This window comes from Rosa rugosa, chromosome 2, assembly GCF_958449725.1.
Source record: "Rosa rugosa chromosome 2, drRosRugo1.1, whole genome shotgun sequence".
Lineage (NCBI taxonomy): Eukaryota > Viridiplantae > Streptophyta > Magnoliopsida > Rosales > Rosaceae > Rosa > Rosa rugosa.
Window position 1 is genome coordinate 48,906,690 of NC_084821.1, and position 17,223 is coordinate 48,923,912.

Genomic DNA, 17,223 nt, shown 5'->3' on the forward strand with positions numbered 1-17,223 from the left:
ATGTTGGAAACCACCATTGAGCAAGGGATCGGATTCACAAGCAATGGCACCCCAATTTCTACAAAGAAGCTCAAAGAAACGTTGGATGATGACATGATCAAAACCGTAGCCTCCCTTGAGACACTACCACGTCATGAAGGGTATACTCCTCCTATGTCAATTCAATTATCTACTAATAAACTTCTTCCTTCTGTGGTTCAGGCTCCATCACTTGAACTTAAACCTTTACCGGATCACTTGAAGTATGTTTATTTGGGAGATAATGAAACTTTTCCTGTGATCATCTCCTCCAAACTCACTGTTACACAAGAGGAACAACTCGTGGAAGTTCTCAAGGCACACAAGACTGCAATTGGATGGACTTTGGCTGACATCAAAGGAATAAGCCCTACTACTTGTGTGCATCGAATCCTTCTTGAGGAGGGGTCAAAACTAGCAAGGGAAGCTCAAAGACGTCTCAACCCTCCTATGATGGAAGTGGTGAAGAAGGAGGTTATCAAACTCCTTGACTGTGGCGTTATCTACCCTATTTCGGACTCCAAATGGGTTTCACAGGTTCAAGTAGTTCCTAAGAAGTCCGGAATAACGGTGGTGAAGAATGAAGAGAATGAGCTTGTGCCCCAAAGAACCGTCACTGGTCATAGAGTCTGCATCGATTATAGAAAGCTCAATGCCACCACAAGAAAAGATCACTTTCCTTTGCCCTTCATCGATCAAATGCTTGAGAGGTTAGCTGGTCATTCTTTTTATTGTTTTCTTGATGGTTATTCTGGTTATAATCAAATATGCATAGCTCAAGAGGATCAAGAGAAAACCACTTTCACTTGTCCTTTTGGCACCTCTGCTTACCGTCGAATGCCATTTGGACTTTGCAATGCCCCAAGTACGTTTCAAAGATGCATGCTTAGTATTTTTTCTGATTATATTGAGAAAATAATTGAAGTTTTCATGGATGATTTTAGTGTTTTTGGAGATAGTTTCAAAAATTGCGTAGGGAACCTAGAATTAATCTTGAAACGTTGCATTGAAACAAACCTTGTTCTAAATTGGGAAAAATGTCACTTCATGGTTACTCAAGGTATTGTTCTAGGGCATATTGTTTCTTCTAGGGGAATAGAAGTAGATAAAGCTAAGGTTGATCTTGTTCGCTACTTACCCTCTCCCACTTCTGTGAGAGAGGTTTGTTCTTTTCTTGGACATGCAGGATTTTACAGATGCTTTATCAAGGACTTCTCTCAAATTGCAAGGCCCCTATGTCAACTATTGCAGAAAGATGTGGCGTTTGAATGGTCTAAGGAATGCCAGGTGGCGTTTGAAAAATTGAAGGAGCTTCTGACATGTGCTCCTATCATGCTTCCTCCGGATTGGTCCTTGCCTTTTGAGCTCATGTGTGATTCTTTAGATTATGCAGTAGGCGCAGTACTTGGTCAAAGAAAAGACAAAAAGCCATATGCCATCTACTACGCCTCTCGAACTTTGAATGATGCTCAATTGAATTATTCAACTATGAAAAAAGAATTATTAGCTGTTGTTTTTGCTCTTGAAAAATTTAGATCTTATTTACTTCAAACTAAGGTTGTTATTTACACTGATCATGCAGCTTTGAAGTATTTATTCTCAAAGAAGGAGGCAAAACCAAGGCTAATTCGATGGATTCTACTTCTCCAAGAATTTGATGTCGAAATAAAAGACAAAAAGGGAAGTGAGAACGTGGTTGCAGATCATTTGAGCCGCATAGTACATGATGAGGACGCCATTCCTATGGTTGAGACATTCCCAGACGAGCAACTTTTTGGACTTGAGGTAAGTGTTCCTTGGTATGCAGATATTGTGAATTATTTAGTTACAAAGAAATTGCCAAGCACTTTATCGCATGCTAGGAAAGATAAACTTAAAAGAGATGCAAATCGTTTTATTTGGGATGATCCTTACTTATGGAAATTTTGTGGTGATGGTTTGATAAGACGTTGTGTGCCTCAATCTGAATTTAATCATATCTTATCGTTTTGTCATACTAAAAATTGTGGTGGTCACTTTGGGTCTAAGAAAACTGCTCTTAAGGTGTTGGAATCTGGTTTCTATTGGCCTAGTTTGTTTAAAGATGCATATGCTTTTTGTTTGACTTGTGATAGATGCCAAAGAACCGGAAATTTAGGCCCTAAAAATCAAATGCCTTTAACTCCTATTCTTGTTGTTGAAATTTTTGATGTGTGGGGTATAGATTTTATGGGACCTTTTCCTTCATCTCAAGGTTTTCTTTATATATTACTTGCTGTGGATTATGTCTCGAAATGGGTGGAAGCAAAAGCCACCCGTACTAATGATTCTCGAGTTGTTGCAGATTTTATTCGGTCTAACATATTTTCTAGGTTTGGAATGCCAAGAGCACTCATAAGTGATGGAGGATCCCACTTCTGCAATAGGACCATTGAAGCTTTGCTCAAGAAGTACAATATCACTCATAAGGTCTCTACACCTTATCATCCACAAACAAGTGGGCAAGCTGAGGTCTCAAATCGAGAAATCAAGAAAATATTGGAGAAAACTGTGAATCCCAACCGCAAGGATTGGAGCCAAAGATTGGAGGACGCACTTTGGGCATACAGAACAACGTATAAAACGCCAATAGGGATGAGTCCCTTTAGGTTGGTGTACGGAAAAGCCTGCCATTTACCTGTGGAACTTGAGCATAAAGCCTTTTGGGTCGTGAAGGAATTCAATATGAGCATTGATGAGGCCGGACTTCATAGAAAGCTACAGCTGAATGAGTTGGAAGAGATGAGGAACGATGCATATGAAAGTGCAAGGATTTACAAAGAGAAAACAAAGGCTTTTCACGATAAGATGATTCGTGGAAAAACCTTTGTTGTGGGTCAGAAAGTTCTTTTTTTTCATTCTCGTCTAAAACTGTTTCCTGGTAAGCTTAAATCCCGTTGGGTTGGTCCTTTCATTGTTACTAATGTGTTTCCCCATGGTGCAATACAGATTAAGAGTGAGAAGAGTGGGAACGAATTCAAGGTGAATGGCCACCGTTTGAAGCCTTACTACGAGGCATTTGTGGAGCATAGTGTGGAGGAGAAGAACCTCCATGATACACCACCTCACATGGACTAAAACAATAACTCCGTCTGGCTGAAAGACGTTAAACTCAAGCGCTTCTTGGGAGGCAACCCAAAGGATGTTTTCTTCGCTTCCTTTGTTTTATATTTAGTCCCTTTTGATATGTTTTGTGTTTGTGCAGGGTCATAAGGTTGTAGAAAAATATGAAAAAGTGTCACTTTTTGTGCAAAACAGAGTCCAGACGTGCCGATCAGTCTACTTTGACTGGCCGCCGTTTTCAGCTCTCCTGGAGTTAGGAGGCGTTCCATATATGGATCCACAGCTCTATGAGTCTAGTATCTAACGTTGTCAACAGATCCAGATTCGGAGTTCATATGCGTTCCCAGTTCCAGTTTGAATGCAGCAAGGTCAGCCCAGGAAAACAGAAAACTGTGCAGTTGTGTCACATAAAAGGCAAAACTGGGAATATTTCCGTGGTCCAAATGAGGAGTTCTTTACATGTAATCAAAGCTCTATCTGTGTACTACGTTCAGGCCCAAAAATATCTTCCATTGGACCAGGGATGCTCCCTGTATACAGGTTTGAGTGGGTCAAGGTCATTCTGTCAGATTTTCTGTTCGTTTTCCTGCTCTTTCTCTAACTTCACAGGCCTATAACTTTCAACCCACTTGGAGTTAGGAGGTGTTCCAAATATGCAAAGAAAGCTAGAAACGTCAAATTTCACCTCCAAGTGGTATCTCAGTCATCTGACGCTGCATCAAAAAGTTATGGGATCTGGAACATGGGCTACTGACACAAAATTGTGGTTTCAAAAGATGCAACAAGATGATTTCTTCCCTCTTTGCCCTCACTTACTTCTTCCTTGGAGTCAATTTAGCCTGGAGCTTACGTTAGGAAGTCAAGGCCTTATGGTCTTGAGGTTGGGGTCTTTGTTGTCATCTCCAAAGGTCGTGAGCATGGGAGGTCTACAAGGGGGAGATTTTCTCTACACTTTTTCACTTCCTTTGCATCTTGTGATTTCCTTTCTTGACACTTCGATTATGCATTGTTTGATTTAATTTGCCTTACATTGAGGGCAATGTATGATTCAAGTGTGGGGGAAGGGAATTTGTCAAATTTGAGTCTTATTTAAAAAAAAAAAAAATTTCGTTAGTTATTTTCTTTCTTTTCAAGTCTTTAGTTCTTGTTTTCAGTTTTTGTTTTGTTTTTCGAGTCGTAGGTTGCCTTTCAACTGTCTATGATGAACTTAATCTCTGAAATTATGGATAAAAGAGGATCACAATATTGAGATGATGTTAAAAGAATTCTTTGGTTAATTACGATATATATAAAGCATATGATTGTGTAGTAGATGTGGTTTTCGTTGACTTTGGTACAGAATTATGAGCATGTTGATCATGAGTGTTGATTCATAATAACCCTTGTGAGAATTTGAGCCTATGTGCCATTCTTTGTGAGTGTTTATTGAAAATTATACTCCTATTTTTCTTGGCGATGCTTAGTGATCTCATTATCTTTCTCTTTGATTGACTGCTTGCCACAAATTAAGTTTAACGGACTCTAGAGATTACTAGAACTTGCTCTTGTGCTGGTCGAAACTTTTATCAATACATGTCCCTGATTTCGGAAAGGATAAAGGCACCTAGGAACTTCCACCAAAGCCAAAAATAGCATGTGTCCCTATTTGTGTACACAAGATGTACACCCCTCTAGTTTAACCCCTTTGAGCCTACATGTAAACCTTTTCTTTCATCACCCTCAAAATCCTAACCTTAAACCTTAGTATTGTTATATCCATACCCTTGTTTTAAGAATTTAGTGGAGCTAATTCACGAGACATACAAGATTTTGAAGGCACTACAAAGGAGATGATGGAAGGAAGGAAGTGTGGGGGAATCAAGTCATACATCTTGAGTTGAAAAAGTGTAAAAGCCTTGCCATAAGAAAAAAAAATGATTGTTACATGCCGAAAAGAAAAAAAAAACAGAGAAAAAAAAGAGAATGGACGGCAAAGAAAAAAAAAAGTGAAAATATGGCTAAGGCATGAGATGGATTGATGTATGGACTTGGTTCTCTAGTTGTGACTACAAAAAGAGGTTAGAATGAAGCAAGAGCCCAACACAATGACATCCGGCCCTCAATAAAGACACACAAGAAGTTCAATGTTGCAAGATGCCTTGGTGACTAAAAGAAGACGTCTCAAAGCTTCAATTAAGGCTCCACTAGGTTTTTAGAACACTTTGTGATTTTTCCTTACCCTTTTTGTTTCTTTAAACCCCTAAACCTTGGCCCCATTACAACCTTGAATTAAGACCTCTTTGATCCTTAAGATGGGCAGCCTTTGATCTGTGGAGATTGGTTACAAGAGTTAAGCATATGGTTCGGTCCGTTTGGCAAGTAGTTGGTATCCTTCATGAGATCGTAAAGGAAAAAAAAAAAGCATATATTTCGACATAGCCTTCTTTTCTTTATATATGTGAGCTTTTTGTTTGTCGAAAATATTATCATCTCTCACATATATTTGAGTGAAAAAGCTTTTAAGCATTAGCCTTGATCGGAGAGAAGAGAGAGTGGTGAATCCTGTGAGGTTGAATCGTACTTGTTGGATACATGCTGAGCTCCACCCATCACCATTGTCACCCCCGTGTCTTACATGTTTATATGTGGAATATATGTTTTAATTAACTCTCGAATTCTGATGATTGAATCTTGGTTGCGTGCTAATCTTGATGAAAGTAAGAGATTTCTGAGACAACAATGTTGAAGGCATAGTTTGTTTTGAGTCTTTTGAGTCCTTGTTTTATTTTCTTTGTTTTGATTTTGCTAAGGGACTAGCAAAAAATAAGTGTGGGGGAATTTGATAGGAGCATAAATGCGACAAATATAATGTGCGCAATCCTTTACACTTTTCTTAGCTATTTCCTTTAAAAAGTCAGTTTTAACTTTGTTTTCTTTTTAGGTTGTTCGTGAAGTGATTCAAGAGAAATAGAAGCTTAAAGGGAGCAACGAAGCCATGGATCATGTAGTACTGATGCAGAGGACTAAGTTTGATCAACCTTTTAGCAGGAAATTACAAGGAAAGTCCACAGAAATGATTGTGCAAAACAGTTGCTGCAAAGCAGAAAACTGCAGTTTCAGAATCAGCTTTCTGGGAACTGTTTTGGGGAGAAATTATCGTATGTTTCCAGCTGCACCTTTGCAGAAAGGGCCAGCGATCCTTGAAGACATGATGTTATAATTCAACTAGAGCTAAGGAACTGGTCAGAAGCGTCAACGAGACAGTAGGAAATCAAAGTCAAAGTAGGCTTCCCGATAAGGCATAAACTGTCAGCTTTTCACGAAGCTTTTTGGGAGCTATTTTCCGGCCACTTTATTGGAGGTTTTCCAAAATATTATTGATCATTCTAGAAGATATGGTGTCATAGAACACGTAGGAATCAATAACCATCCAGAATTGTGTCAAGACGAAGTCGTTCCTTGCCTAAGAAGTAAGCTTCAGAGACAGAAATTGAATCCTAGTCAAAACAGGACAGTTTGGCAGGAATCTTAATTAGACGGATTTTGGGTGCATTTTTGGAAGGTTGTTGATGCTGAAAATATCAAAGAGAGTTCCTAACATCTTCATCATTATCTTTCAAAACCCTAAATTCAAAATCGTGTTCTTTTCTTAAACAAACCGAAACACAATATTCTAGTCCTCCAAGGCGCCGCACGCGCACAAGCTTGGTCAAGTTTTCGCCGAGTTCCTCTCGTCCGGCGGCGCTCATCATCGGCATGGGGCTTGTCTCGTCGTCGGTGTGAGGCTGCCGGACGGGTGATGGTGGTCTACGGTTCTCTAGCTTCTAGGATTTGCAGTAATTCGATGTCGACAACGTTGATCTGGTTTCGTTCTGGTTTCATGCCTTTCTGTGGCTCGGGCAGTCGTGGGATTCTGGTTTCAAGGGGCGGCGCGAACTGGTGTTGGATCCAAGCGGCGGCGCAGTGTCATTGACAGGGTGAGGTTGACCTTTCTGGGGCATAGGGGATCAGTTCCAGTTTGGTTCGGGTCGGGTGCTTTCGGGATTCTCTGATGGCCTCTCAGTGGTGGATGCGTGTTGTTGGCGGAGTTTCCTTGAAGCTGGGTGGCGACTACTGGATTGCGGCATGGCGTGGAGGCGTTGGCTGCTTGCGGCGGGCGCGTGTCGATCTCAGCGTAGGGAGGTGGAGATGGAACTGAGCTGGGCCAGTTGTTGGGCCTTGGGTGCTGTTTATTCTTTGGGCTAGTTGGACTTTTTAGTTTTTTTTTTTTTTTTCACTTGTTTTGGAACCCTAGGTTAGTTCTGCTCTCTATGTTTGTTAGGAATTACGCACTTTAATTCGTGCCTCTAGCAAATCCTCTAGAGTGGTAACGACGGAGGATTCTCGAGATAAGGGCTTAGGAAAGTCTTGGGCTTTCCTGGTCTTCTTGCCTACTACTCGAAATCTGGTCTTCTTCTACTTTCTTCTTAGTTTTCTCTAGTTGTACACCAATTGAGGTCTCTAGGCGACTAGGTTTACGTTTCCAAGAGAGGTTAGTAGTGAAGATTTGATTTCTTGTACTTAGGCTCAATAAGTGAGCGCATGTGTTAACAGTGAAGGTACTTGTCTTTTGCTTGGCGGCTTGTGCCATATAGATTTTAGGTATGAGACAGCATCTGATGTATGTGCCTTCTGGCCTTTAGTTAATAAAGCTATCCTTTTATCGAAAAAAATCGTGTTCTTTTCTTTGTTTTCTGTTTATTTTCGTTAAAAACCCAAAAACCCCAAATCAGTTTCGTTTTTAGGATTGCAGTACCCTCTTCTATCCCCTATCTGTCCCTCCATCTTTCTCTCTTTTCTTTTTGTTGTGTGACGTTTTTTCTAGTGTTAGTTTTGTTTTGTTTTGTTTTCTTTTGTGTGATTAATATAGTTACCCTCAATCTCTGGCATCGAACGATTCTTGCTTATCCTTTACTACTGACGACTACATCATTGCAGGGTTAAATTGAGCGTCTATTTTGGGCATACCAATTTTTCTAAAATGCACCCAAAATCCGTCTAATTAAGATTCCTGCCAAACTGTCCTGTTTTGACTAGGATTCAATTTCTGTCTCTGAAGCTTACTTCTTGGGCAAGGAACGACTTCGTCTTGACACAATTCTGGATGGTTATTGATTACTACGTTTTCTATGACATCATATCTTCTAGAATGATCAATAACCTTCTGGAAAACCTCCAAGAAAGTCGCCGGAAAATATCTCCCAAAAAGCTTCGTGAAAAGCTGACAGTTTCTGCTTTATCGGGAAGCCTACTTTGACTTTGATTTCCTACTGCGTCGTTGACGCTTCTGACCAATTCTTTAGCTCTAGTTGAAGTATAACATCATGTCTTCAAGGATCGCTGGCCCTTTCTGCAAAGGTGCTGCTGGAAACATACGATAATTTCTCCCCAAAACAGTTCCCAGAAAGCTGATTCTGAAACTGCAGTTTTCTGCTTTGCAGCAACTGTTTTGCACAATGATTTCCGTGGACTTTCCTTGTAATTTCCTGCTAAAAGGTTTATCAAACTTAGTCCTCTGCATCAGTACTTCATGATCCATGGCTTCGTTGCTCCCTTTAAGCTTCTATTTCTCTTGAATCACTTCACGAACAACCTAAAAAGAAAACAAAGTTAAAACTGACTTTTTTAAAGGAAATAGCTAAGAAAAGTGTAAAGGATTGCACATTATATTTGTCGCATTTATGCTCCTATCAATCAGTCAAAATCTGGAGCATCCATTGACTGAGCAAGTTCCTTTTTGCCATTGAAGTCTGCAATTGTGAGGTTGACGTCTGGGTCATGGCTTTCTTCTTCCATATAGTGAGCCTCTTGTTCTTTAGACTCCCTATACCTCTTGTAAGTGGCTGCAACTATGTTGCTTGCTTGGCAGTTCTTATATCAATGCCCAATGACTCCACACCTAAAGCATGGTTCATTGCCAACTCTTTCCTGTTTGACTGAAAGGTTCTTAGGTGCCCTTTGCACCTTGTTTCCAAGGCCACTAGGGCCAACACCACCATCTCTGCGCCATACATTGGGAGGGCCTCCACAGCCCATACCATGACCCCCATGTCCCTTTCCACGTGGTGTATTGTTGTCACGTAGGTAGGGATCAGCACGTCCAACCCCCTTTTCTTTGGGGTTCTTTCCACCTTTTTCTTTTCCATAATTAGCCTCGGGAATTTTCTTTGTCCCAATGGGCCTGGCATTGTTGTTCAAGAGAACCTCATTATGCCTCTCAGCCACTTGCAGTAGGCTGATCAGCTTATTGAATGTTGTGATTCTTTTGTTGTCATACTCCAGCCTATACTGGTTCGCGAGTATAAGTGCTGAAGTGGGAAAAGTGGAAAGAGTCTTCTGGATCATATCATCTTTTGTGAGTTCCTTTCCATAGAAATTTAGACGTGCCTTTAGGCGCAACATTTCATTGTTGAAGTCATTGACCCTTTTGTAGTCAAGCAAGTGGATTTCATTCCACTGAACGGTCAGTTCTGGGAGCAAGGTGTCATGAATGCATGTCCCTTAAGGGCATCCCACAGTTCTTTTGGTGTCTTCAACTGAAGGTACTCCCAGCGTAGGCTAGGATCAATATGTCGCCTCAGAAACATTAAGGCATTTGCTTTCACCTTGTCAGACGGTCCATCGCCTTTGGGGTCAGTAGGAGTTTTGATGGTGGCAGTGTAATCTTTTGCCACAAAGGCAGTTTCTACATCGGAAACCCAACGGTGGTACTCAATTCCTTCTGAGTCTAAAATGTCAAATTCAGGTCGAGTTGGATCAGACATCTACATAAAACAAGAGAGAAGATATAAATTACGTAGTCATAAAGACATCCACGTGAATTATTTTTCAAAAATATGAATTAGATTTCAAGACCAAGATTCGTAATGGTCACATTTTTTTTGATGCTATGTGAAAATACTTTATCACGGTAATTATGTGGTTATAGTGCGCATGAATTTTCATTATCATGGCAACGTAATTTATGTATAGCATTCTAAATGAGGAATAATCATAGCATGTGTAAACATAGCATATATAAAAAAATAAATTACATGGCATGCTCAAATTTCACAAATATGCAACAAAAAATATGCTTCACATAATAATAGCAATAATATATCATGCGTAAAATAAAATATAAACAATAGCATAATATAAAAGCATGCTTAGGAATAATTGTATAAACGTAAATAGAAATCACAAAACATGCTCAAAATTTCATAAATAATAAAATGTATATGGCATGCTCAAAAAGTAAAATATAAATCATGTTTAAAGATAATCATATAAAACATAAATAACAAGGCATGCTTAAAATTATCAATATTATCTAACTAAACATGCGCAAAAGTTCATGATAAAAACATAAACAATAAAATATAAAGCATGCTAAAAAAAAAAAATCTAATTCTAAACAATTAAATATACTGAAATATGAAATTAAATAAATAAAAGAGAACATACTTGGTTTTGAGAAAATAAAACAATCCTAGCGCACGCGCGTGTTTATGCAGGCGTGCGTAGCAATGTTTTTGGGCTTGAGAAAAACTGGGTCGCTTCCTCTTTCTTTTCAGTAGTGGGTCACGGGCCTTTTTTTTTTTTTTTTCTTTTCTTTCTGGGCCGGCCGGCCGGGGGGGGCCTGTTTCTTTTTTTTTTTTCTTTCTGGGTCGCAGGGCCCCTTTGTTTTGTTTTTGGGCCGGCTCTTTACTTTGGGTCGGGTCCTCCTTTTTTTTTTCTTCTTTCTTTTTTTCTCTCTTCTTCCTCTCTTTTTTTTTCTTTTCTCTCTCTTTTTTTTTTTTTTTTTTTTCTCTCTTCTTCCTCCTCCGCCTGGATTGCAGATGGGTGGCTGAAAGTGCAGAGGCGCTGGGCGGCGGCGGTGTGTGCAGTTCGCATTGCTGGGCTTGCAGGGGTCGCGTCGCCGGGGCTGGGCAGGGGCGCGGGAAGCGCTAGGCGTGAGGTGGACCGTTGGGCGAGCGTCTGTGCGAGCTGGAGATGCCGGGGACTGATCGCTGCAGCTGGAGGCGCCGGGAACTGATCGCTGCAGTTGGAAGCTGGGCGTCGATCTGGCCTTCTCGGGTCGTGAGCGCACCGGCGGCGATAACGAGGGAGAGGATGAAGGTGATGAAGCCGGGGAAGAGGAGTAAGATTGAGGTTAAGGCTTCACGGGGTCTGCGCAGGCTGCAGGCTGGGCTGTTGCAGCAGTGTTGCTGAGGCCGAAATTGTTTTTTTTAGGTTTAGGGTGGCGGCAGAGAAAAAAAATTCTAGGGTTAATTTGGGATTTTTTTTTCTCTTCGAATCTAGGGTTTTTTCTCTTGGCTATTGACTCTGAGCGTGCTGATAATGTGTAAAAGTAAAATTAAATTGAAATTGGTCTACTCATTTCATTTCATCGTCCCTTTATATAGGGATAGAATTACAACGGAAATATCAATTACAATGATGACATAAAATGCTGATTGATATGTAAATATGTAATCGATGCTGATTGATGGTAATCACTAATTCCTTGATTTTCTCTTCGTCAGTCATTTTGACGAAGGCACATAATGTGATTTTCCTTTAACAACAGGATCATTATTCCAATTTTCAGCTTATCTTTATTTTCCTCCATTCAGTTTGCAGTTTTTATCAGGATTCTAGAATATGCAACCATTTGCCATTGTTAACTTCTTTTTCTTTTTCTTTTTTTGGTCAAAGGGTAGCATCAATTAACAAGGCACATGGCCAAACAACAGTACAAGGGACATAGCGTTGTTTACACTGTTTTTTCACAAACTGATGTTAGCACGGTTTTTAACATCAGGTGCAATCCTGACCGATTTAATAGTGGCGATGTCTAATGACATTATTCTAGTAGTGAGCCCAATACACACGAACTCCACAAAGCATGTTTCACATAGTCAATTGCCAAAACAAGCAAGACTAGAGAAATAAAAAGAAACGAAAGAAAAGCAGAAAACAGAAAGCAAAAGAACAAAAGAAACTTCCAATTTACATTGAGGATTGGAAGACTTAATTGGACGTCACTGTCAACTTGGAAGCTTCATGCAAACTCAGAACACCGAATTCACGTCGCTGACCAGAAGGTTCAAAACTTTAGATTGAAGTGTGATGAACAGATCATAGACTCACTTGTCATGTGAATCTTTCTCATATATTAAAGCCAAGCCTTGATTTTTTTTGTTTTTTGTTTTTTTGTTTTTGTTTTTGGGATCAATAAGCCATCAAATTCTTTCACATGGAATGATGGAAATGGAAGTGTTACAAGTAGGATTACAATAACAAGGGAGCCATATATAGACAATAGATATCTTCCTAACGCTAAAAGCGCAATAACAAAATATGGAGCTTACATTCTCCAGAAGCACCAAGAGGCAATAGATAGTCAGCACCAAGAGGCAATAGATAGTCACTAAACCGAATTACCTATTGCCAGTAGTCACGTACTAGACGCCAAGTCTTGATTAGCGGGTGTACATAATCTTCCTAGTCTTTAGAAGTTGAACATAGAAATTTGGACTATAAATTGTGCTAATTTTCCGCATAAAGAAAAGCTTGTATATTTAGAAGTTATACAGAAATTTCCACATAATTAAGAAACGAAAACATCAATTTCTTGCCAATTATACACGTTAATTAGGTTTCTCCTATATAAACGCAATACTATAATACTTGCTTCTTCACAGCTTGCTTGCCAATCACTTCATAAAACAAGCCATTGTCACAAAGGTAACCCGGCCTCCGGTATTAAAATTGTGAACAATGGCTTTTCAACGCATTAACCTTGTGTTTATTGCCATATTCATTACCTTGGGGACTTTGGCTTCTCATGCCACATCCCGTTCATTGTATGAAGCTTCCCTTGCTGAAAAGCATGAGCAATGGATGGCAAAGCACGGCCGCGTTTACCCAAATGCGGCAGAGAAGGAAAGGCGTTTGGGCATCTTCAGGAAGAATGTCGAATACGTGGAGAAGTTCAACAATGAAGCGAATAAGACTTACAAGTTGAACATCAACAAGTTTTCTGATATGACCGACGAAGAATTCCGGAGATATCATACCGGATTCAAAATGCCCCCCGGCTTAAGTTCAACGTCATCCAATTTTAGCTACCAAAGCTTGGCTGCTACTGATATTCCAACTAGCGTGGACTGGAGGGAACAACAAGCTGTCACCCCCATAAAGGATCAAAAAGCATGCGGTAAGTGAATCACATGCACCATGCATATATATAGTGCCATGCATACGTCAAACCTACTTGATCGATCATATATTATCCCTTGTTACTAACTTTTGTATATATATACATGTAGGTGCTTGCTGGGCATTTACAGTAACAGCAGCTGTGGAAGGGCTAACCAAAATCAAAACCAGCCAATTGATCTCACTCTCCGAGCAGCAACTTGTGGACTGCGATCATCAGAACAATGGGTGCGGCGGTGGTACCTTAGAATCCGCCTATTCCTACGTAGAACAAAACGGAGGACTCGCTCGTGAAGAAACTTACCCGTACCAGGCAACAGACATGGGAACATGCGATACTAACAAGGAAAGTGAGCATGCGGCACAGATCACTGGTTATGAAAGCGTCCCTTCCAGAAGTGAAAACGATCTACAGAAGGCTGTGGCCATGCAACCAGTATCGGTTGGCATTTCTGCTTATGGACAAGATTTTAAGATGTACAACAGTGGGGTGTTCTCCGGCGAATGTGGGACGGACCTCAACCACGCCATCACGGCCATTGGCTATGGAACGACTGAAGATGGAATCCCCTATTGGTTAATGAAGAACTCGTGGGGGGAGGATTGGGGTGAAAGTGGGTATATGAGGATTCTTAGAAACAGTGATGCCCCAGAGGGTATGTGCGGCCTTGCTCTGCATCCCGTCTATCCGACTGCATTATATCAAACCAATAACATCAGGCCTCGGCCCTTTCCATATCTCTATGAATTAAGTATGCACTTCCTAATTCTATACTATATGTTCGGCCAAAAAACGGCTGTATTGTATTTTGTACCGGCATGTATTTGCTTAAATAAATTGGGTAGCTCTTGTTTCAATATAAGAGGATCCCATTGGAGGAAGATTGATCATTGTCAACTCATTTGTGATAATTACCATTGCACTATAGGTATTATTTAACCAGCTAAGTGCTCGTATATGCATCAAGGTGCTTGGAATATGCAATCAAATGAGAATGACTTTTTTTTTTTTTCAGAAAAATGAGAAGAAATTTTATATACACCTCCCGAATTACTTAATGCATACTCCCTATTTCTGATTTTTCATCAAACTTTCATGTAGGCCTCTCCTCTTTAAATAAACTAGTCTTTATTGACAAATGCGATGCATGTGTTAAATATTTTTTGTTTTTATTTTTATTTTTACATTTCGGAGGAAATAACCTTGAAAGGAGAAAAATAACCTTGGTCTTTATTGACAAATGCGATGCATGTGTTCAACATGTTTCTTGAAAGTGGATTTGGGCAGTAACTTAGTAAAAAAGTCTGCCACATTGTCCTCAGATCGAACCTGGTTCACTCTGATCTTGAGGAGCTTCTGTTGTTGCTGATTATAGAAGAATTTGGGCGATATATGCTTGGTGTTGTCGCTTTTGATGTAGCCTTGTTTCATTTGTTCGATACAAGAAGCATTATCCTCATAAATGCTTGAAGGCTCATCTATGGTAGACTTCAAACCACAATTGCTTCGAACATGCGTAATTATGGATTTAAGCCATATACATTCACAAACCACTTCGTGAAGAGCAATAATATCTGCATGGTTCAAAGAAGTAGCGATTATGGTTTGTTTTGTAGACGTTCAAGATATCACGATCTTAGTCATGGTGAACACATAACCAGTTTGGGAACGACCTTTGTGTAGGTCAGAGAGGTACCCTGCAGCATCAGCAAAACTTTCCAAAACAGTAATGTCGTTTTGGGATGGGGAGAGGGAACGCAGACTACTGTTGGTGGCGTCCCTGACATTCGATGGGTCCGAATTCATCATATCTCTGTAGGGATAGAACAAGCCCATATCAATCCTACTATTTAGGTATCAAAAGATATCCTTGACACAAGTCCAATGACATCGTGTTGGCTCAGAGCTATATCTACCTTACAAGTTCACGGCAAATGAGATGTCTGGTCTTGTGCATTGTACTAAGTACAATAATGCGCCTATTACACTTAAGTAGGGCACTTCTACCTCTAACACATCTTCATCATCATCCTTTTGACCTAATGGATCATTCTTTGGATCAAGACTACGGACGACCATTGGGGTGCTTGAAGGCTTAACTTTGTCAGTATTGAAACGCCTAAGCATCTTTTGGGTATAGTCTGATTGATGCATCTTCACAGTGTTCAAGTTCCAAGCAGAGACAAAACCGTGTTCTCCCAAGCTCCTTCATCTCAAACTCGAATTTCAAGTGTTCAACGGTTTCCCTTAACTCTTTAAGGGTGCCAATTATTAGGGCTGGGATTTTGAAACCGGGAACCGGCCCGGATCGAGCCGAAACTGGCGGTTCGGTTCGGTTTGTAGTTTTGAAAGAAGTCATTTTCGTCTGAACCGAACCATTTCCCCTCCTAGCAGTTCGGTTCCGGTTCTTCTTTTCTGCAACACTTAAAACCGGCAAGAACCGAGTCTAATACATTATATAATATATATATATATTATACTAAAGCATGTGAGTCGAAATTCCAATAGCTTATATTATATATGTATATATATAGACCCATTATACCGAAGCATGTGAGTCCAATAGCTTATATATATATATATATATATATATGTGTGTGTGTGTGTGTGTGTGTGTGTGTGTGTGTGTATGTGTGTGTGTGTGTGTGTGGACCCATTATATTGAAACATGTGCAGACCTAGCTACCTAGCATTTAGTCATTTTCGATCAAACACACCTAGCCCCCGAAACACACCTTCAGTTCTTCTTCTTCCCGAAATTCAAGTCTTCAGTTCTTTCCCAAATCCATCTTCATCACTTCAAGTCTTCAACGCCGATTCACTTCAAGTCTTCAGCCGAAACTCACTTTCAGTTTATCACTGATTCACTTCCCCAATTTCCAATTCGAAGGACATGGCTTCGAATTCCAGTCCCTAATTCCCAATTTCTTCGCATTCAAGTAGCGAATCTCCTGGGAATGAGAAGAAAAAGTTCAGTCTCACAATCCTTCCACATCGGGTTTGGGAGTGTTTGCATTCATGTTTGAATTTGCTGTGTGGCTTGGTGATTGACTATTTACAGACTTGGTGGTGGCTTTAAAGTTGGCAGCTTGCTTTCAATTTTTAGGTTTGCCGTGTTTTTAGATTTGCTGTTGCAGAATATGATAGTGGCTGGGAAGCTGAGAAACTGGATAGCTTTGCTGCTGTTTTGCACTTTTGATGTGTGTATAGGAGCCGGTTAGAAACCGTAACCGAACCGAACTAAACGGTTCCGGTTCCAAGTTGGTTCCGGCAAAAAAAAGTAACAACACCGAACCAGAAAAACATTGTTAGTTCCGGTTCTGGTTCAGGCAAAAAAATCCAAAAACAAAACTGATCCCAGGCCTACCAATTATGTTCATGTCATCAACATAAACCTCTACTATAGCGAATTAGGAACTTGTTCTCTTTATGAAAACACATGGGCATAGTTCATTGTTAACATATCTCTTCCCCAATCAAGTATTCACTTAGACAGTTGTACCACATCCGTCCTGATTGCTTTAATCCATATAGTGAGCGTTTCAACCTTATTGCAAACGCGCTCCGTAGTTTAGAGCTACTTGACTTGGTAAATGAAGTCCATCCGGAACTCTCATATATATCTCTGTATCTTGGTCCCCATATAGATAGGCAATAACCACATCCATGAGCTGCATGTTCAGTTTTTCAGAAACTACCAAACTGACAAGGTAGCGGAACGTAATGACGTCCATTACGGGTGAGTATGTCTCTTCACAGTCAATTCCAGGGCGTTGTGAGAAGCTGTAAGACTCCGGAAATTCGTTATTAATTTCTTGGAATCTCCCGGAATTAATAAAGTGTTCGTTAGTACATTTTCGTGATTCGAGGGTAGAGCGGAAATTATTTCGAACAATTATTCGTTAGAATGCTTCGATTCA

At 40.2% G+C, this 17,223-nt stretch overlaps 1 protein-coding gene across 1 annotated transcript; it reads left to right on the forward strand.

The window, feature by feature from the left end:
- Window positions 1–12,795: 12,795 nt before the first annotated feature.
- On the forward strand, window positions 12,796–16,502 carry LOC133730905 (zingipain-2-like). Its single transcript, XM_062158408.1, has 3 exons — window positions 12,796–13,300; window positions 13,413–14,054; window positions 16,441–16,502. Exons 1-3 carry the CDS (start codon window positions 12,862–12,864, stop codon window positions 16,500–16,502), a joined length of 1,143 nt encoding a protein of 380 aa, XP_062014392.1. The 5' UTR covers window positions 12,796–12,861.
- The last annotated feature ends 721 nt before the right edge of the window (window positions 16,503–17,223 follow it).